The sequence below is a fragment of the Hemisphaericaspora subhashii genome (genome assembly GCF_019202705.1).
Source record: "Hemisphaericaspora subhashii strain CBS 10753 chromosome Unknown scaffold11, whole genome shotgun sequence".
NCBI lineage: Eukaryota > Fungi > Ascomycota > Pichiomycetes > Serinales > Debaryomycetaceae > Hemisphaericaspora > Hemisphaericaspora subhashii.
Window position 1 is genome coordinate 137,186 of NW_026057439.1, and position 20,873 is coordinate 158,058.

At 34.4% G+C, this 20,873-nt stretch overlaps 6 protein-coding genes across 6 annotated transcripts; 2 read left to right on the forward strand and 4 right to left on the reverse strand. All coding sequences in view use genetic code 12, as the record gives it.

Annotated features, from left to right (window-relative positions):
• Nucleotides 1–100: 100 nt before the first annotated feature.
• J8A68_005895 (uncharacterized protein) lies at nt 101–838 on the forward strand (the record flags this gene model as incomplete). Its single annotated transcript, XM_049410011.1, has 1 exon — nt 101–838. The coding sequence occupies one exon, from the start codon at nt 101–103 to the stop codon at nt 836–838; it is 738 nt and encodes a 245-aa protein (XP_049260862.1).
• Nucleotides 839–917: 79 nt separating this feature from the next.
• RPA135 (DNA-directed RNA polymerase I core subunit) lies at nt 918–4,430 on the reverse strand (the record flags this gene model as incomplete). Its single annotated transcript, XM_049410012.1, has 1 exon — nt 918–4,430. One exon carries the CDS (start codon nt 4,428–4,430, stop codon nt 918–920), a length of 3,513 nt encoding a protein of 1,170 aa, XP_049260863.1.
• A 325-nt stretch (nt 4,431–4,755) lies between these two features.
• Nucleotides 4,756–5,568, forward strand: THG1 (tRNA guanylyltransferase; the record flags this gene model as incomplete). Its single annotated transcript, XM_049410013.1, has 1 exon — nt 4,756–5,568. The coding sequence occupies one exon, from the start codon at nt 4,756–4,758 to the stop codon at nt 5,566–5,568; it is 813 nt and encodes a 270-aa protein (XP_049260864.1).
• Nucleotides 5,569–5,769: 201 nt separating this feature from the next.
• GAC1 (protein phosphatase regulator) lies at nt 5,770–7,707 on the reverse strand (the record flags this gene model as incomplete). The annotated part of the gene is made up of 1 exon (XM_049410014.1): nt 5,770–7,707. The coding sequence occupies one exon, from the start codon at nt 7,705–7,707 to the stop codon at nt 5,770–5,772; it is 1,938 nt and encodes a 645-aa protein (XP_049260865.1).
• Nucleotides 7,708–14,337: 6,630 nt separating this feature from the next.
• J8A68_005899 (uncharacterized protein) lies at nt 14,338–15,393 on the reverse strand (the record flags this gene model as incomplete). Its single annotated transcript, XM_049410015.1, has 2 exons — nt 14,338–14,627; nt 14,682–15,393. The coding sequence occupies 2 exons, from the start codon at nt 15,391–15,393 to the stop codon at nt 14,338–14,340; spliced, it is 1,002 nt and encodes a 333-aa protein (XP_049260866.1).
• Nucleotides 15,394–16,635: 1,242 nt separating this feature from the next.
• J8A68_005900 (uncharacterized protein) lies at nt 16,636–20,262 on the reverse strand (the record flags this gene model as incomplete). The annotated part of the gene is made up of 1 exon (XM_049410016.1): nt 16,636–20,262. The coding sequence occupies one exon, from the start codon at nt 20,260–20,262 to the stop codon at nt 16,636–16,638; it is 3,627 nt and encodes a 1,208-aa protein (XP_049260867.1).
• Between the last annotated feature and the right edge of the window lie 611 nt (nt 20,263–20,873).

The following is a 20,873-nucleotide window of genomic DNA, read 5'->3' on the forward strand; positions in this document are numbered from 1 at the left end:
ACTGTTGTCGTTGTAGAAATTTCAATTCTGAATATGACAAGTTAAAATGAATAACAGAATCAATTAAATATCCACTCATTAGATTAAGCTTATATCCCCAATGACACCACTAGAATCACCACCAGTACTAGAACAACAACAGCAACAAGTAACATATTATACTGACCAAGTAAACGATATAATACAAAGAATCAAACAACGCTACCATATTCAACAACAACAACAACACCACTTATGTAGATTATTAATATCACTTGCTGGTATTCCAGGTTCAGGTAAATCAACATTTAGTCATCAATTAATACAACAATTAAACAAACAGCAACATCTTAAATCAATTGTAATTCCACAAGATGGATTTCATTTACATCGATCACAATTATCACAACTACCAAATCCAGAAGAAGCATTCAAAAGAAGAGGAGCACCATTCACATTCAACCCCCAAGCATTTGTTGAGTTGATAAGGAAATTAAAAGATCCAGATTGGAAAGATAAGACGATTTATGCTCCTTCTTTTGATCATAAATTGAAAGATCCAATTGAAGATGAGATTAAAATTGATTCTGATGTTGAAGTTATTATAATTGAAGGGAATTATGTATCTTTGACTGATGAATATTGGAATGATATAAGTGAATTGGTTGATGAGAGTTGGTTTATACAAACTGGCTTGTCGGTTGTTAGAGATAGAATTATTAAGAGACATTTACAAGCAGGGATTTCCAGTACTATGGAAGAAGCAATTGAAAGAACTGATGGGAATGATTTGGTGAATGCGAAGTATATCTTGGAACATTCTAAACCAACTGATGTGGTTATAATTACAAAGGAATAATTAATAGACTTATAGATTAAAACAAACTAATAAAAACAAAATGCAAAACTATTTATTATACAAGTATGGCTACTGCTCTCTATTGAGGTTCAACATTATATCTCATTTTAATACCCATAGCAGATAATTCAGAATCCAAATATTTCAATACGAATGGAATAGCAACCGTGGTGGTATTTTCACCACCAACAAACTTAACCCCTTGACCATCTTCCCAAATATCAGCTTCGGCCGCATATCCTTTCTTTTGGACGTATGTATCCAATTTAGTAGCACATCTTCTACATCTAACACTTGCCATTGATCCAATTCTTGGAACACTAGTTTGAGTAGTTAAAATAGATCCACAACCACGACAAATTGGAGTTTGGGTATAATCTGAACAATTCAATAATCTATCTTGTAACAAGAATGCAGTTCCATGACCAATCAATGCATCTCTTTCCATTTCCCCAACACGAATACCACCGGATCTCTTTCTACCTTTAACTGGTTGCATGGTTAATGAATTCACCGGACCAGTTGATCTGACTTGGAATTTATCATTGACCATATGTCTTAATCTTTGATAATAGACACATCCGATATATATATCTGCTCTTAATTCTTCACCAGTAGCTCCTGAATACATTGGCTCATTACCATGATAATTATATCCTGCTTTTAATAATTGTTCTCCGAAATAATCGGCTGGTGTATCGTCTTCACTAAATTTCCATGGAGTTGAATCTTGGGCAATCCCGTGCAAGGCACCGGCCTTACCGGCTAAGGATTCTACAAACATCCCAATTGTCATACGTGAAGGGAAAGCATGCGGGTTGATGATGACGTCAGGTTGGATCCCGGTTTCGGAGAATGGCATGTCGATTTGTGGCCATTTTCTGGAACAAACCCCCTTTTGACCATGTCTGGAGGAGAACTTATCACCGATTAATGGAGCACGGGTGATTCTATATTTGATTGTGATTTGTTGACATTCTTGATCCGCATTAGTGTCATCACCTAAGAGTTTGACTTCTTCGATGTAGGCGGGTTCGGAAGAATGATAGGTTTTGACTTTCGTTTTACCTAATGTTTCATCAAAATATGCTACGATTGGATCACCTTCTTCAACTTTGACGCCGATTAATGGTAATCCATCATTATCTAATTTTTCTTTCCAAGTTTCTGGCCATTCATCTTCACCAAATCCGAAATGTTGAGTGATTGGATCACCTCTTCTTCTTGAAAGTGATAAATCAACTTTTTCGACTTTATAAACTGTACCATAACCAAATCCTCTTTCATCAGCTGACTTATTTATAATCATCGCATCATCCATATCATAACCAGTATATGAAATAACCGCCACAACTGCATTCATACCATTAGGGAAATTATCCATTCCATAATCATCATATAAATTAGCTTTAACAATTGGAGTTTGACCAGTTTGTAATCTATATAATTTATTATCCGATCTATGAACCAACGCAGTTCCAGGAGTACCCATTGTTTGTTTCCCCATTTGACATTGATACATATTTCTTGGAGATTGATTAAAATCAGAAAATGGAGTTAAATTAGCCAAAATGGATAAAATATTAGTTGGGGTGAATTCAACATGGGAATGAATATTATTTTCGATTTCTTCAGGAGTGACAGCAACATTCATATATACTTGTTCAAAAGGACCCAAAATATCAGTTTGATTCAATGGTAAATATTTAACTGGTCTCATCATTCTAGAACGTCCACCAAAGATATATAAACCCGGATATTGCCCTTTGCTCGAAGGTGGAACATAACCTAATTCTAAATCTAATGGTAATCCATGTTTTCCATCAACTTTCCAGAATCTTAAAGTATCAGCGACAATCTTACCTTGTTCATGAGTGGTCCAACCGACGATCTTCCCATCTAATTGGACACAACATGCATTGGGCCCGGCGGCGAATGTATCTGCAGGAGAAACACCAAGGAGAGCCAATGCCTTGGGGACTTGTGAGACATCGGAAGCTTCGGTGGCGATCTTACATTTATGGGATAAATGGTTCAAAAGACCACAGGGGGATCCATCAGGGGTATGAACGGGACATAAGAATCCCCAAGATTCGGGTAATAATTTTCTAACGGTGGTGGTTTTTAATTCAGCAAAGAAGGAACCACGATGAACCATTCTGAAATGGGATATAAATCGATAGAAATTGATCTTTTCAGCCACGACTGTATATCCTGATACTTGTTGTAAATCTAATCCAGATTGTGAGACTAAATTACCGGTAGATAAGAAATATTGTAATTTTTGACCAATATTTTCATTGATTCTCATGAAAACTCTTGACATATATTTACGATCATTGAAATTTATGGCAATACCACGGTTTATATCTGATTGGATTTGTAATTTGATATTTTGTAAATATTCTTCAATTTTTTCTTTGATAATCATACCATAAAGGAATCCACCTAATAAGACTTCTTGATGTTGAGTTGCATCTGGATTATCAGGACAACAATCTCCTGCAACTAATGAATATAATTTTCTAATCATGAATAATAACATTCTAAATTTATCAATTGGTTGAGATAAATGAACTAAAACAATTCTTCTTAAAACTTCTTTACCAACTTCAATGTCGGAAACATCACGACTTGAACCAAAGACAACTCTAAATTTATCACCTAAATAAGCTAAAGTTTCTTGTTTTGAATATAAATTATATGTCTTATAAGTTCTTAATAATAATTCTAAACGATCAGTTAAGAAGGAGTTTTCAATATCATTTCCCACAATACCATCAAAAATTTCACGATCATTAGTTTCAATCAAAGCTTTAAGAATCATAACAACAGGAACCAAATATTCATTCTTTCTCCATGAGAATCTAAAAGTAACATTCCCATCATTCAAATAATGTAAGACATTAGTTTGAGAAGTTTGATCATCACGAACTGATCTAATTTGTATACCATATTTCGTATATGAAGCACCACGATTCCCAAATGAAGGACGAATAATCGCCATTGGGTGATTACGTCTTTGAACAATCAACATACGAATCAATTTTTCAATCCCATTAACAATAAAATATCCCCCTAATTCATCACTTTCTTCCTTGGTTTCAACTAATTGTTGAGGTGAAAGTTTTTCTAAATGACATCTATTGGTTTTTAACATAATTGGAACTTGTCCCGCTTCTCTAATTTCCAGAATCTCTTCTTCATCATCATTAACCTTCCAACTCACTTTTAACATCAATCTTGATCTATAAGTTGTCATTCTTTCTCTACATTCAGAAGGATAGGTTTTTCTGTTTAAGGATAATTTATCACTAGAAGCAACGGCAGGTTTTGCCAATTGAACACTTTCAACTCGAATAGAAAGTTTATTCCCCAATCTATCACTGGTATCTGGTGTATCAAAGATAGTCTTTGTTCCGATATCTTTAACAGCAAGATTTAATAATCCTCCGTCTGGGCCCTCAGTTAAGGCATTGAATGATCCAACATGAGGGGCAACTGCTTCTGCTAATAATGGATATGCTGATTTATCCGTAGGAGGATTCTTGAATCGAGCTTCTCTTTCAAGAGTCCTGAATTGAGCTCTCATCTTGTGTAGTTTTTACTCTTGATTAAATGATGAAAGGAGGAGAGTAATGATGGAAAGTTGTAATTTTTTTTTTCAAGATGAGCTGAACAAGGAACAAATTGAAAAATTTTGGTGTGAGATGAGATCACGTGACTTACGCACCCTCGGAAATATGAATTCCGGGATATTCTCGTGCACTCTTCTGAAAATCGAATCCCTCGATCCCTCCATCCCTCCATCCTTCCATATCTCATCTAATAATTACTTGCCTATCCTTAATAACTAAGTCAAGCTTCTCAACCCTTCAATAACTCCATATCAAATCAGTACAAAATTGAACACAGCAATGGCCAATTCACGATTTGAATACGTCAAACAATTCGAACGAGAAAACTATCTCCTACCAGACACCTACATAATTATCCGAGTCGATGGGAAAGGATTTCATAAATTCTCCCAACATTATCAATTCGAAAAACCAAACGATGCTCGAGCATTACAAATCATGAATAGGGCAGCACATAAGATAATGTCACAATATAGTGATGTAATGTTGGGATATGGCGATAGTGATGAATATTCATTCTTGCTTCGACGAGGGTGTGAGTTGTATGAAAGGCGGGAGATGAAGTTGTGTACTTTGTTTGCATCGTTGATGACATGTTATTATCAATTCTTCTGGCGGGAGGAGTATGGAGAAGAGAAGAGGTTGGATGAGGATCATTTGCCGGTGTTTGATGGTAGAGCGGTTGTATATCCTACTTTTAATCATATTCGAGATTATTTTAGTTGGAGACAAGTTGATTGTCATATTAATAATTTATATAATACCACATTTTGGAATCTTGTTATTAAGAAGGGGATGACACCACAAGAGGCTGAACAGAGGTTGATGGGAACTGTGGCGGCTGATAAGAATGAGATATTGTTTAGTGAATTGGGAACTAATTACAATAATGAACCGGAGATGTTTAAGAAGGGGACAATATATGTTAAAGAATATGAAGAAGATTATCAAGTGGTTTCTGAGATTGGATTAACGCCAAGACAAAAACAACGATTAGAAAAGAAGAGAAAGAAAGCGAAGATTGTCCAGTATCATATTGATATTATAAATGATAATTCATGGTGGGATTCTAAACCATGGTTAATGGAATAGATATGTAAGTAACGGTAGATAACAAAAATGTATAATATTAATAAACTAAATAATGAATAAAAGTTAAACCCCAAAAAACTAAAGATAAACTAAAAACAATATCACAATAAAGAAAATCAAAAATAAATAAATAAGAACTAAAAAGTCGAAATAATAATTAAATAAATGGATGTGAATGGTATGGATATATCCCTCACTCTCTTAAATATGGATAGAATCACTCAATGAATAAAGTGTAGATGCAGTAGTTGGTGAACAACTTCCAAGTACAGGTGTAGATACTGTACTTGTATTAGCACTAGTAGCAGCAGTACTTTGATTTGAACTTGGAACTGAATTTGAACTATTTGCAAAACAATAATTATTAATCAAATCAGCATAACACATACTTGAAAATTCCGGTTTCAGATTACTAAATGCTTCATTCTTCTTTTGTTGCCTTTGTCTAAAAGATTGTGAATATTTTGGACGGCCAATTGGTTGTTGTGCAGATTGTGAATTTGGAGTGGATACTATATCACTTGAAGAGAATGATTGTCTGAGAAATGGACGATGGATAGGTGGTTTATGATGATCTTCAAAATTGTTTTGAACTGAGAATGAGAATCGTTGTGGTTGTGGAAATGATGGAATTGACTTCTTTGGTGCAGCGGGTGCTGGTGCTTGTGTTGCTGGTGGTGCTGGTGATGTACCTTCTGATTTTGTACCTTGTTGATGTAAGATCAACTTACTAATCAACTCGTTAAATTGATGAGATTCTTCACTATCCTTCTTTGGAGTAGCAGCAGAAGCGGCAGCAGTAGCATTAGCACTAGAAGCAGGGTTGGATGTTGGTTTATAAGTATAAGATTTAATTCCATTAACCATACTTAAAGTGAATTGATAATTAGCACCACCATTATTATCCCAATAAGTTTGATTATTAACTTCATATTTAAGACACATTTGTAAATCAACATTAACACCATCATATTTATTTAAAATTAAATCATCAACATTAATTTTAAATTTAAATTGATCAATATCTCCAATACTTTTAACAAAATTAATAATTGAATTCCCACCAAATACAATACTTGTTTTCCAATTATTTAAAGTTAATTTAATATACAACTTCTTTTCAAATGCTAAATTCTTAACATTAATTAATCCATAAAGATAAGTTTTCCCATCAGTTTTCAATACATATGCTGAAGGTAACCAAACAACTGAATCCTTAGTATTAACAATCTTAGGAATATTATGACTAGTTAATCTATATTCTTTACTAGTAGTACCAGTAACCAATTTTGGAGACAGCCAATAATCATCCTCATCATCATCACTATTATTCTCAGAACTATAATCACTACTACCTTTACTTGAATTCCCATGCCAATTCCAATCAAAATAATCAACTCTTCTTGGTTTTTGTTTCAAAAATCTATAATCCTCATCATCAAACTCATCATCATCTTCATTCAAAGGAGTAGTCTGACCAGAACTCACAGTGGCAGGAGAAGCACATCCATCAAACATCTTCACATTAATCAATCGACTAGCAAATCGCACTGATTTTCTTGCAGTCAATTGGGGAGTGGATAATGAACGTTGTAATAATTGTGGAAGTTTCAAAGATGATTTAACTAATTCTCCCGACTTTTTACGGACAAGTTTGGGGGGCATCATCATCATATATGATGAAGAGGAAGACATTGAACTGGCTGAACATAATGAGGTGGAGGATGATGAGGAGCTGGTACTTTCTAATGAATCCAGTTCTTGGAGAGTACTCTTGGGGGCGACGTAATAGCTTGGGATTGGTATTTTTGATTTGCGAGGGATGGTTACTATGGGTTGTTGCAGCAGCTGCTGTTGTTGTTGTGGTTGCAGTATTGGTTGTTTAAAGTATGGTGATTGTTTGATGATGGTGAATGTATTGGTTGTGGTTGTTATTATTGGAGTGGTAGTTGTAGAAGTTGTTATTGGAATAGTTGAAATGGTTGGTGGTGGAGTACCCAGTGATAATTTAATGGTTGATGCACTTGATTCTATTGATTCACTTGAAGATGCTGAATCTTTATGAGAATAAATTGTTGAAGCAGCAATCAAATTCGAATATGTCAAAGGTGATGTTCCTGTTATTGTTGTAGACGACATCGTGTATGTGTATGTGTATTATGTGTTTATTGTTTTAATGATGGCTTTTGGTTAATTTTGGGACAATAGGAAATTTGGGTTTTGTGTGTCTGTATAAATTTCTATAAGAAGAAGATGGAAGATGCGGTAATACAGGTTGTTGTTGTAGTTTGTGTCTGTCTGTCTGTCTGTCTGTCTGATGACTAGCTTTAACTTATGACTAACTTAATAGTTGTTTAGTTGTGGTTGTTGTGTCTGAATTATAAATTTGAAATAAAATGTAAAAGAAAAAAGTTGCGTCTTTTGAAGTTTCCTTAAATTCGAATGATTTTTTTTCTCTTTTTGCGTGATTAAAACAATGAAGTGGCTGTTATTATATTTTTTATAAAATTATTTTTTTTCTTGAATCTTTTTGTGAATATATGCAGCAAGTAACTAAAATGAAATTTCTATGCGGATTAAAAAAAATTGTTCTTGTGCACAAAATAATAATCTCTTCGTTTAAAAAAATATTTTATTATTTAACAATACTTTTTTTTTTAAGATGAATTAATGTGTGTATGAATAATTTTTATTCAAATATAAAATGTACAATAAAGTTAGTTTTGGGGGAAATCTTAACCTGTAAATATAAAAAAAATTAAGGGATGGTTGTTGTTTATCTCTTAGTATATAAGGAATACTATGTAATGTACAATTATGCTGAAATTATATGAAGTTATTTCCTTATGCCAGATAAGTCTTTACTTCAAATTTAATGAAATGATGTAATATTAATATGAAATGGATTAAAGGATGGATGGTAAGTTATCCTTTTTTTTATGTTTACCAAATTAATGGGACTATTATAAGTATTTCCTTTAATAATGGAAAAAAGTCTTTATCTACCAAAAACTAAGAAGACCCAAAAGGAAGGTTTTTTATATAAGACTAACTAAGAAATTTTTGAAGATAAAAAAGAGATTTTTCCATTTGTATTTATAATCTCAGCTGTTTTTTTTTTTCATTTTAATTTAAGATTTTAAACAAGGGGGAATAAAAAAAAATTAGGGAGACTGAGAACTTATGTGGGAGTAATGGGAGTGGTTTTGCCCAACGAAAGAAATTAAAAAATATATTATTTTTTATAATTTTGACTCACTAGAAATTACATACAATGAGATTTAAAAATATTTTATTATTTAATGAACTTATCAACAATAGAAAACCTATTTTTTTTACAATCTCCCTTTTAAATTTACACACATTTTAACACATTCCATTTACAAAATTTAATTACAAACTTTTAAGGAGGCAACAAAAAAATACCACCACCGCCCCTCCAAAAAATCAAAGAAATAGAAAATATCCACATTTTTATTGATGGTCACTCTTAGTTTGCTTCGTCTAAAAGAATTAGGGAGTTAATGCCGTAGAATACACTGTACTTTTCTTGAACGTGGCCAGTGCTCAATATATAAGACAATTTAACTTGCATTTTTTTTTCTCTTAATGTATTTGATTTCATCTTTTTTTTTTTCTTTGGCTTGCAGTAAAGAATCCCAAAAAAATAATTTAACCAAAAAAATATTTTTGACTTTTATTATTTTTTTTTTTTTTTGATGAGTCTCGATTCAAGAAACTGGCTTTTTTAAGGTTTTTATTTATAAATAGATAGTTGAAGATAGAGAGTGGTGTTATCATGATCTTAATTGAAAGGAGACGCCTTTATTCAATCATTTGTACCTGCCTATAGACATAAAACAAGGTTAATAATGGCCAACAAATTAAATAGACGAAAAAGAAGGAAGGAGCGGAACATCAAAAAAGTGGGCTAGATTTCGCATTGTATGTACTGCTGGATGAGATAATAGGTTACGATAGTTCTCTTGCATAATATGACCCGACTGTTTTAAATGTTACAATCCGCAGAACATGTGTTGATTTTATTGACATCATCTGTATTGATGTGATATTTAAATGACTCTCTCTATCTGTTTACACACGAAAGCAGCCTTGTTACTCCTTATTTGATGATGATTGTGTAAGGTGTGTATTGATGATTAACTTTTCGGCTGTAAAGATACACACACAATCAGACAAAAAAAAAAAAGAAAAAAAAATATTTTTTTGATATTTTCCTTCTCTTGCATTATGGTACAAAACACCGAAATCGGTTCCTCAATTAATTAAATGGCATACACATATTGATCTTCTCTTTGTTCTGTTCTTGATGTCAATTACATTGTTCTTATGAGAGAGACATGAAATGATAAAATTAACCGACACCGGCCGGCCCATCAAATTCCATAAAAGACAAACGAGATCTATCTGCCTTGTTCTTTGTTCTGGATGTGTTCGGGAAATCCCACATTTAAGAGATCTTGCACATCTCCAGCAAGAATAAATTGTGTGTCTGAATATAATAATTCAACATTTTTTTACTGGTTAGAGAGGTACACATTCACCTTTTTCAACATGATTACTACGGCATTGCATTTACTCTATGTCCCACATAAACTATCTGGTTTGAACATACGAGCCAAGAAAGAAAAGTTTATTGGCATTGGATAGATCGACCATGGAATAGATTGTAGTTGAGTTGATTCTTTTGGTTGTTATTATTACATTTTGCTTTTGAAGTTTATTATTTTTTTTAATTATAACTTACAGTTTTCTCGGTTTATAATATACATTGCATAATGGTAGAGACGCGTAATCTTCCCATCGGATCCATTGAGTTTCGGTTTCTTGAATTTGAATTCCGATACATCCTTCCCCCTCTCTAACAATGAGAGAATAAAAAGAAAGAAAAAAAAAATATTTCAGCAACAACCACACATTTCATTTTTTCTAAAAATAAACTTAAGGAGACAATTACGAAAAAAAAAAAAGTTGCTTGCTTAATTAAATAAAGTTATTATCATACATGTGTATTACTTAATTGCGATCTTTTTTTATCAATTGGAATGTAACTTGATGTTTTCAATAACCTTCTTTTTGGTTATGTTTTCTTTTCTTTTCTAACGATGACGTTATTTCAATTGATGGTTTGCTCTTAATTAACCCAAAAAAGTTAAAATAAAAAAAAGTTTTTGGCTGTAAAAAAAAAATAAAGCATAAATAATTATGGAGTTTGAAAACTATAAAAAAAAAATATCATTAAATTATTATTTTCAAACACCCTTTAAACAAGACATAAAATATATTCATATATCATAATATGGGGTGTATTGATTACAATTCAGACATAAAACAACTCTCGTTAATCAAAAATCGTCTAGTTGTAATGTGTCATATAAAATATGGTTTTCCTTTTTGTTTATTGGGTGGGTAGGAACTGTTTATCAGTCGATATTATGTAAAACTATTAATGTTTAGGAGTTAGACAATTTAGTAACATCATCAACATTCTAGAATATCTCCAGATTTAGAAAATTGTCCAAGACCTGGGGCAACCAACACCAAGAAAAAAAGTAACCACCAAGAAATTAAAGTGGTTGCAACAAAAATATTCATCATCATCATCAGACCAGTTCCGGCGGTAGCCAAGTCCACAAGCTTCTTCTTGGAAGAATCATCATCATATTATCAGTTCCACTGCCAAGGTTTCGCTTTTATATTTCTATTATTCCATAACATTGGCAATGAATGGAGGGGAGAGTATATACTGTATGTATCTATATAAGGTACACAAAAGGATAAAGGATACTGAGTGTTTAGGCGTGTCACCGCCATGCATCTTGGCGCCACGCTATGTTATGTTACTATGGGTATTACAGCTTTCCCTTTTTCCGTTTCCCTTTCTCCCTTCCGTCTGTGTCTCTCCTAGTTCCCCCCCTCCTCCCTCCTTCGGTGGGATTCTTTTTCCCCTCGCTCTAATTTTCTTTTAGATTCGCCGAATAAATTGTCTAGTCAACATACATTTAAGAACTATTGATAAGATTGTTAATCAAATGCTGTACATGATACGCGTGACTTATTGATAAGCGATGGTAAGAAGAGCTTTTTTAAAGTTTAGTCCTAACCCTCCTATTTCGGGTTGATTCTTGGGGAAATTTAACTTATTCTGGATAAAAAATCAACCCCTAATACATCCATTTATCGCGTTTTGAGAAAGAATTGTACAAGTAAACAATGGTTGCCGCTAACACAATTGATTTGTTTTAATAATAGGGGGAGAGTAGAACAACAATAAAAAAACCTGGGGTTGATTGTTTATCTTAAGAAAGGGAGAATGAAAGAGACAATATTTTTGAGATCAATTTTTGTTCTGTTCCCCACCATATATGTTGATTGTCTCATGTCAAAACAAAACAAAAAACCAAAGCCCCTAATTGTGTTTCAGCCCAACAAAAATATAAAATAATAATAATTGTCGTATAACAAAGAAGATTTTAAGAGGCCATTTACGAACTTTTCTTTACAAAGAGCCAGGAAATTCATTTAATATCCAGCCTTATTAATATTATCATCACATAAAAACTTCTCTTTTTCTTTCTCTTGTATTCCTTGGGTACTCGGGCTTCATAATTCCAGGTGTTATTATGTAAATGCATGTACATTTATTAAATGCATGTTTTGTCGCCGGATATCTGTCGGATCAGTCCATAGCTTTCTTTTTTGTCACTTTAAAATATTAATTAATGCAAAATCTAAAAACACCCCAAAAAAATAATAATGACTCGGGTTTTGTGTAATTTAAACAATCATCGAAACCACTTTTCTTTTTCTGTAAATATTAATTTTAGTATTATTTTTTATTTATGGCTATTCTTCAAAAAAAAAAGATCTTGCATCCTTTTTTTTTTCTTTTCTTTTTTTGGAACCTTCGGAAATAGTGTTTTATTATTTTTCACAACGTGTGTGATACTTCGTGGGCATTGCAGAAATAAAACCATATGATTCAATGATCCATCACAATGGATCGAGTCTCGAGGAATAGCTTATCATCAAATATTATTATTCATATCCTTCAAGTCTCATATCATCCATCAGGGAAATGCCTTCATGATGTGCATGCCTAAACCTCAATACGTCATATCCGCATATCCCTATTCCTCCCCCTATTTTAGTTCTCTCAACCTCTTATCTATATCTAAAAGTTGCAACGTATGATATCTCCTAAAAATAGATAAACATCATATCATTTTATAATGGCTTGGCAACAATCGGCTTTGTTTGGGAATTGACGATTTTTCTTGTCCTTCCGAATTGATCCGTGAATGAATCAATGAAATGCCGATTTTTAGAGGTAAGCTTTTTTTAATTGATTCGTTTATTTGATTAGTTATTTAATAAGGTTTTGGTATCAAAGTTATTGGGGTATAATGGAATATTATAGTTTTCATTATCGTATGTGTATAATATTACGGTAGAAGTGTTGCTTGTTGCACGTTTTATTATTCCATTCTTAAAGCTAAAATTAATCTCCATTGGGTGATTTGGAAATAGTTTCTTACGAGAATGGGCGGAGCCTAAATATAGGAGAGCTTTATGATAAGAAATACGAGAAAAGTAAATTTTGTATACAAACTCTATTTGATCAAAACTGTTGGCCCGGAAGCCTTGTAAAGAAACCTACCCGAGATATTCTCAATTCAATTTTAATGTCTTACTTTATCAATTGACACCGGAAATCTTTGAATTTCATAAATCTTCATTAATCTGTGAAAAAATAACAAAAGGAAATGGGTTTATTTACTATCTTATTATGACGGTTACATATATTCTATACTAACATCATTTAAACGTTTGCCTTGTTTGGACCCTTGTTGGTGGCTCTAATTATTTTGTTCAATTTTGTGACAAATTTTTCAGTAATTGCTTTTTTTTTAGGAGTAATTAGTAATTTATTTTTTTTTGCAGCCAAACACATGCTAGCATTAGACTAAGTATATTAATATAAGAGATTATGGGATAATTCATTAATACCTACCTCATTCACATTTATATCACATAATCATTCTGCTCAACTTGTTTGGCCTAGTACATTAATTACTTAGTTTAGGTTTAGTGAGAATTGAAGATGATTTGACTATGCTGAATCCATTACAGCCAGATAAGCATCCCTTGTGATTAAGGAATCTCCTCAATGATTGTCTACAATAAGATATCCCATTGAAAGGTTTCTGATATATTCCAGTGTACGACATTTCTGAACTGAACTGATGCAGATGGTTCCCAAGAGGAATCAATATCATAGAGGGTGCCAGTGGAAACGTAGATAGAATCCTATGGTCTATTCGATCATTATTACTTTTTAATGAGTAAGCTAGATGTATGGCTCGGGAGATCTATTATATCTGGTTAAGGGGTATTTGTGTTGTACATTGTGCGCGTTTGAGTTTTGGGGAGATAGAGGATAGTTTATGACATGCAAAATACCCCATGAAGAAACGAAGACATTACGTCAGGTTTCTACAAAAGGTATTAGAAATTTTGATTGCGGGTGTTAGAGTACAAGGTGGTACGGTAATATACCACGAGTAGTCCCAACGGCCACAGGAGGGGTCAAAAATAGAAAAGCGTGCCATACATGACACAGCATAATCCAGATTTAGATGATCACCAAAACATATTCAATAAAATATAAAACAACAAATAACAAAACACTTATAAAGAAATAAAACGTCTAAAAACTATCAATTCACCAGGTAAACAACATAAGGTCTATTTCTGCATTGCCTCTTGCATGGCAACAGTTCCCGTCATTTGTCTACTATCACCCACTCCCCCTAATTGAGGATCACCATGCAAAGCCCAATCGCTATCTTCATCCAAATCCTGTGCTCTCTGTTTTCCTTGACTAACATCAGAACCAATATTCGCAGTAGCCATTCTTTCAACTTCTTGAGCCGATGGCATAAAAATAACCCTTGTCCCTGGTGACTTTGCCATATTTTGTAATGCATCCAAATATCTAATTTGCATAGCCGGTTTGGATGCTAATATATCGGCAGCTTTTCTCATTTATTTAGCCGATTCGACTTCGGCTTTTGCATTGATGATCTTACCTTCCCCAATTCTCTTTGCTTCTGCTGCCATTGATAATGAAGATTGAACTTTATCGGGTAAGGTTAAATCTTTGATTAATATGGATTCAATATGAACACCCCAATCAAAGGCGGTTTTGGCGATAATGTGCTCGATTGATTCGGCTATTTCTTCTCGTTTTTCAACAACATCTTGTAATGACCGACCTCCAATAACATCTCTAAGAGTAGTTTGGGTTCTTTCCATAATGGCTTCATGAATATCGGCAATGGAATAAACTGCTTTTGGTGGATCAATGATATTGTAATAAACTACCGAAGTGATAATAACACTAACATTATCCTTGGTGAAACATTTTTGGGCTGGAATTTCTCGAATATTAATCTTTATTGATACTCGAGTTAATGTTTCTGACCAAGTATTAACATAATTTAATCCTGGTTCAACTACTCGTGAGAGTCGACCAAATGTTTGGACTAATCCAACTTGTCCTTGATCAACTTCACGATATGGATTGGTACATAAAAAGCAAAACATACCACATTTTCCAAAGATTGTGCCTACTCCTTGTATAAATCTTTGATATTGTCCCATGGGGGGATTATCATAAACTCGGGCAAATCTCTTAGCAACCAATTCTGGAGTTACTGGTGGTTCTTCCCTAATTGATTTCTTGTAACCGTCAGCATCGAATGAACCGGCTGATTTGTTAGAATGAGAACTAGCTTCCATTTTGTATTTAATCTAAACTAATTGGTTATCTAAAGAAGAAAGAAAACGAAAGGAAAGTAAAGTTAATTAAATATTCGAAACAAATTTTTGATTATGTAATCAGGACGAAAAGGAGGGGAGGGGGTTGTAGGTGGAGACGGAGATGAAATCACAACCACAACTTAATGTAAACTTACATAAATATCCAAGATCCAAGCTCCATGTAAGAAACATGAATGTATCTACCACAATGAAGAGCGAAGGACAATGGAAGCGTTAAAGCATTTTATACTAGATCATCCGAGCTAATGTCAATTCGCATATCCTAATGTGCCAAGATCGAAAGTTGTATGTAGTCTATAAAGATAAACAGTTCTTCCCCAACCAACCCCCAAACCTCTAATTCACAGGTATTTATCCTAGAGTCGTAAAGTTCAGGAAACGGGGAAGTTAGCGAACGAATTCAGGGCATTGTCAGAAATCACCGTAATGTAACAAGTTACAGAGAGGAACCTCATGCCCCATTACTCACTAACGACCGGCCGAAAGTCATTAGGAAGCAACATATAACTACTCATTACATTCCGAATAAGTCAGTTTAGACAATTTACAATTAAATGTTTTTCGACCGCTAAATAGCATATATATCGTCATAGGTTGTTCAGAATATTAGTGATGTCCATACATTGGCAATACTATCAATGTGTGCTTGAATTTTTTGGAGTAGCCAAGCTAAATTATGAAGAGATCCCACACCCCTCTCTATGTGCCGCTAGCGGTATATTCCAGAAAAAGGCTTTGGTTGGAATCAAAGTCGCTTTCTATTTACATTTGATACCATAATATCTATTGGAATCTTTTGACCAAGAATACGATTAATTATATTCCTTCTGACCTCTCCCACTGACTTTGTCCACAAACTCGGATGGATTGTTGCTGATTTCTTTCTATGATTTGCTATTTCGCTATTTTATTACAGTATGAACATTTGCATAACGCTTGTAGGAAAGTGTAGAAAACCACTAAATGACACAGTAGTAGGATAATGTTAAGGCGTTATTTTTGCAGCCACTACTTAACATCGTTGGAAGATTCTTCCCAAAAGCAAAAGAGCACGTTGTAGTTTACATTTGAATTAGAAACAGAAAAGCATAGTTTTATAGATTAAACAAATATATATTAAAATAAAGTAAAAAATACCGAAATAAAAATATCATTATTAGTTGATATTATATCCAAAAGTGAAAGCTGAAAGTTCCTAACTTAAATAACAGCAATCAAAGAAACCGCCATCATTGCCATCATAAATAAACTGTTCCACTCTAACGAAATGGCAGCAGCACCTTCAAAAATGTCGATGATTGGGGCATTATCTGTTGAAGCAGAAGGAATAATTGTAGAATCACCGACTGACCCATCATTTTGAACAGTTTGAGCATCCGCAATACCATTTTCCACTGGTAAACTATTCTTACCAATGACTGATTCATCATCTTGAACTGTTTCAGCACCAGCAATACCATATTCCACAGGTAAAATACTCGTAACCACTACTGTTTCTGTCGCCATCATTGGTATCTTCGTGACTGCTTCAGTGAAGTGTTCAACGCCTGCTATAGTGATCACACTTTCAAATGTAGTAAGCACTTCTATTTCATAAGTAATTACTTGACTTATTGTTGTAACTCTAGCCAAAGCAGATGTTGCGTTTGTCATATTCATAGATGAGGAACTCCACGAAGTTTCTATTTCAGATCCAAAGCCAGTATCAGCAGGATTCTGGCCAAGCACAACATCAGCATCTAGATCACCCAATAAGTGACCGGCGTTTATAGCGTTGACGTTGCCCACTTCTGAACCCGTTGAATGAGGATTGTCCGAGCCAGTAGTTGAAGTTTCCTTGTCAACTATCTGGGAGCTGGTAGGTGTCTCATATCCGGAGACAGTAGAACTAGGTGTTGTAGGACTATCTTGGGATAAGGAGTTGTCTTCTTTTACCAAAGTTGATTGAATTTCGTTTGGTCCATCCGATTCATTCTCTTGATCTTCCGATACTGGTAAATAAACATCTGATACTGGTTGTTTATTTACTTGTGGCCCTTTCTGACCATTTCCTGCATTTTCTTCTTCTGGTACATCCTGCAAATTTGGTCCATTCTCTTCTTCTGTTGGAGCCAGAACATTTTCTACTTCAGGCTCATCCAGCTGGCCCTCTTTATTATCTTCTTCTGGTTCATCCAGAATATTCCCTTCATTTTCTTGGGGTGTATTCAGGTCGCCATCTTCATTTTCTTCTGATGTTCCAACCATTTCATTCACTTTGTTTCCTTGTTGCACGTTCAGGTCATCCCCTCCATTTTCTTCATCTGTTACTCCCAGGTCAGTCCCCACGATTTCTTGTGATCCAACCAAGTCAGTGTCTCCATGTTCTTCTGCTGGTCCATCCCCTCCATTTTCTTCATCTGTTACTCCCAGGTCAGTCCCCACGATTTCTTGTGATCCAGCCAAGTCAGTGTCTCCATGTTCTTCTGCTGGTCCATCCCCTCCATTTTCTTCATCTGTTACTCCCAGGTCAGTCCCCACGATTTCTTGTGATCCAGCCAAGTCAGTGTCTCCATGTTCTTCTGCTGGTTCTGCTGGTCCATCCAGGCTAATTTCTCCATTTTGTTGTGCCATTGGTGCAACCGGAACATGTCCTCCGCTTTGCACTTCAACTGATGCACCCTGGCCATTTCCTCCATTAAGTTCTCCTGGTCCAGCAAGTTCATCGTTTCCCGTTTGTTGTACGTCGTCCAATTTCTTCTCTGTATCTGGAATAGATTCTGGGGTCACAAATTTTGGATTTTCTGGATCTTTTCCTGATCCTGAGTCGCCGGGATTTGGGGTTCCGCCTGAAGTGTTTTGACTACCCGATTCTGGTTTCATTTGCTCTGGATGTGCTGGTTGACTTGGTGGTGGATCATTATCATCTGGTAGTGGTTGATCTTCTTCACCTGATGCAACCGTATTGACCAATGCTTCTCTTGGTACATCTGTTGGAGGTAAGTCAGGACAAGCACACTCACAAACATAACGTTCTTCTTCGTTGGTAATGACTCCATTGTATGTGATTACATAATATCCATCCTCGTCGATACGTCCCTCAAAACTATTCAAATCATAACCTGGGCCAAAATCGAATTCAGATCCAAAATCGAACTCAGACCTTACGACTTTTAAATGATTATCTTCAATCGAGATATGTGGTAGTTCATGCCCCCAAATCTCGGATTTCAAGGAGTTACGCATTCCAAAATTCACAAGCTTCAATAGATAACGCAGGCGGTTTTCATGAGGGAAGTAAATTTCCGACTCGTCATACTTATCATCTGCAAAGCAAATAGAAGAACCGAAGTCGCCAGCATCAATGACCATGATGGAATCTTCGAGAATGTAGCAGCCATTTCCTTCATCCATTCCTGTAGGTATCATAGTTCCACCTTTAACACAAACTGTACCATAGTTGTAGATTTGAGATTCAAATCTGATGAACTTAGGATCAGCACCAATCAAATACATTTGATTATGATTTTCCATACGACCAGAACCACTGATTAAGACAAGTCCTTCATTTTGCAAATTCTGAAATGAAAGATAACCGGAATTCATAGTCGCTTCTCCAAACTGTATTTCGAAAGTCTCTGTGCCAGTAGCTGCCATAATGTGGGATTCGTCATTAAATATGGTTAAATCAAAATAAGGAACCTCTTCTGGAACAACTGTTGCATAGTAGTAAAATTCGTCATTAAACTGTACTCCATTAAGGTAAAATGAATCTGGATCAACAACCGAAACTAACCCGTTGAATTGGATAAGGTCGTCGATGCTCTGGAATGAGGAAGGTTCGTGATAAAACTGACCACCAGTTTGCAAGATCTGTTCATTAAATACGTTGACTGGTTCGGTTCCTTCGTTTGATTCGGTTGGCTCTTCTGCTTTTGTTTTCTCTTCTGGTATGCTTGTTGGAGGTAGGTCAGGACAAGTACAATCACATGTATAACGTTCTGCATTTTCATCAATGTCTCCCGTATACCTAATTTGAAGGTGCGCACCGAAAACTTGTGCCTCAAATTTACTCATATCATACCCTGGACCGAAATCTATTTTTAAATAATCTCCAATCAAATAATTATTATCAACGTCAAGCACTCCAGCGTTAATGTACAAAATATTCTTTGGACCAAAATTTACAACCTTGACCGTTCCTTGTTCAGACGCCATCAAATACAACACGGATGTGTCTTCAACGTTACCTGACAAGCAGATAGAAGGTATGGATGCTCCACCGAAAATGGTAATCTCTGTGTTTTCAAGAACATAACAGCCTCTCCCTTTAGAGTCCTCATCCAAGTTGATTACTGTATCCTTTGCACAAAATGTACCGTCATTGGTGAAAGAATAACCTGCAAAATAAAGTCTATCCATATTACCAATCAAATACATTTCTCCTTCGTTCACCAATGATACCGCAAAGATACTTAAACGTGCCCCCTGCAAAGTCTGGAATGTGAGATATCCTAGATTTATATTGCTACCCGTCATGTATACATTATTAGAAGACTGTCTATCTAAAATTGTATGAGAATTCTGTGTAAATATAGTCTGTTGAAACCTGATGCTACTCACACTTTTAGTATTATAGTAGTAAAACTCTTCATTAAATGTCACATCGTAAATTTCAAAGTGATATATGTCTTTAAGGGCAACTAAGGCATTGAATTCAATACGGTCGTTGTCGGGTCCGTAGAGAAACTCGCCACCTGTTTGACGGACTTCTTCATCAATTGTAATCCCATTAATATCTCTGATAACTGTGATAAACACAATAAGTATTAAATTCAAAGTGATCATATTAATTAATTATTTTGTTTTAAATGAAGAAAAAACAAAATTGGAAATTACAAATTCAGAAGAGGTGGTGGAGATGTAAATTCTTTTATAGTTAATTCGGGATGTATAAAAAGTTATAAATCATGATTTGTTACATATCATGATGAATTGGTTGCAAAAAAAGTATTTTTTATCATCGACACATTTTACAGTTAATTAATTAATAAAAAAAAGCAATTTTCATATGACATTAGCCATACCACTTGATAGTGATAATAATAATAATAATAATGAATGTGTAGATTGTAGTGTTGGAAGCCATCATGATCATCATCATACATTTGGTCAATGAGATGATTTGTATAAAGGGGAATTACGGGATTGTATCATTATTGTAACAAGTGTCAGTCGCAATTTTTTTTTTCTTGTCATTTTATTTTTTTATGTAAGTACCCAATGGAACCTATTATTAAAATGTTAAATAACAGTTTTTAACATTTAACATTTTAACAATCTAAGAATCAAGACAGTATAAGGAAACTGAAAGTATAGTGAAGAGAAAGGCATTGTGGGGGGAGGGGGGGGAATAATCATTTTATGTGAAGTAAGAAAGGAACGAAAACATATCAATC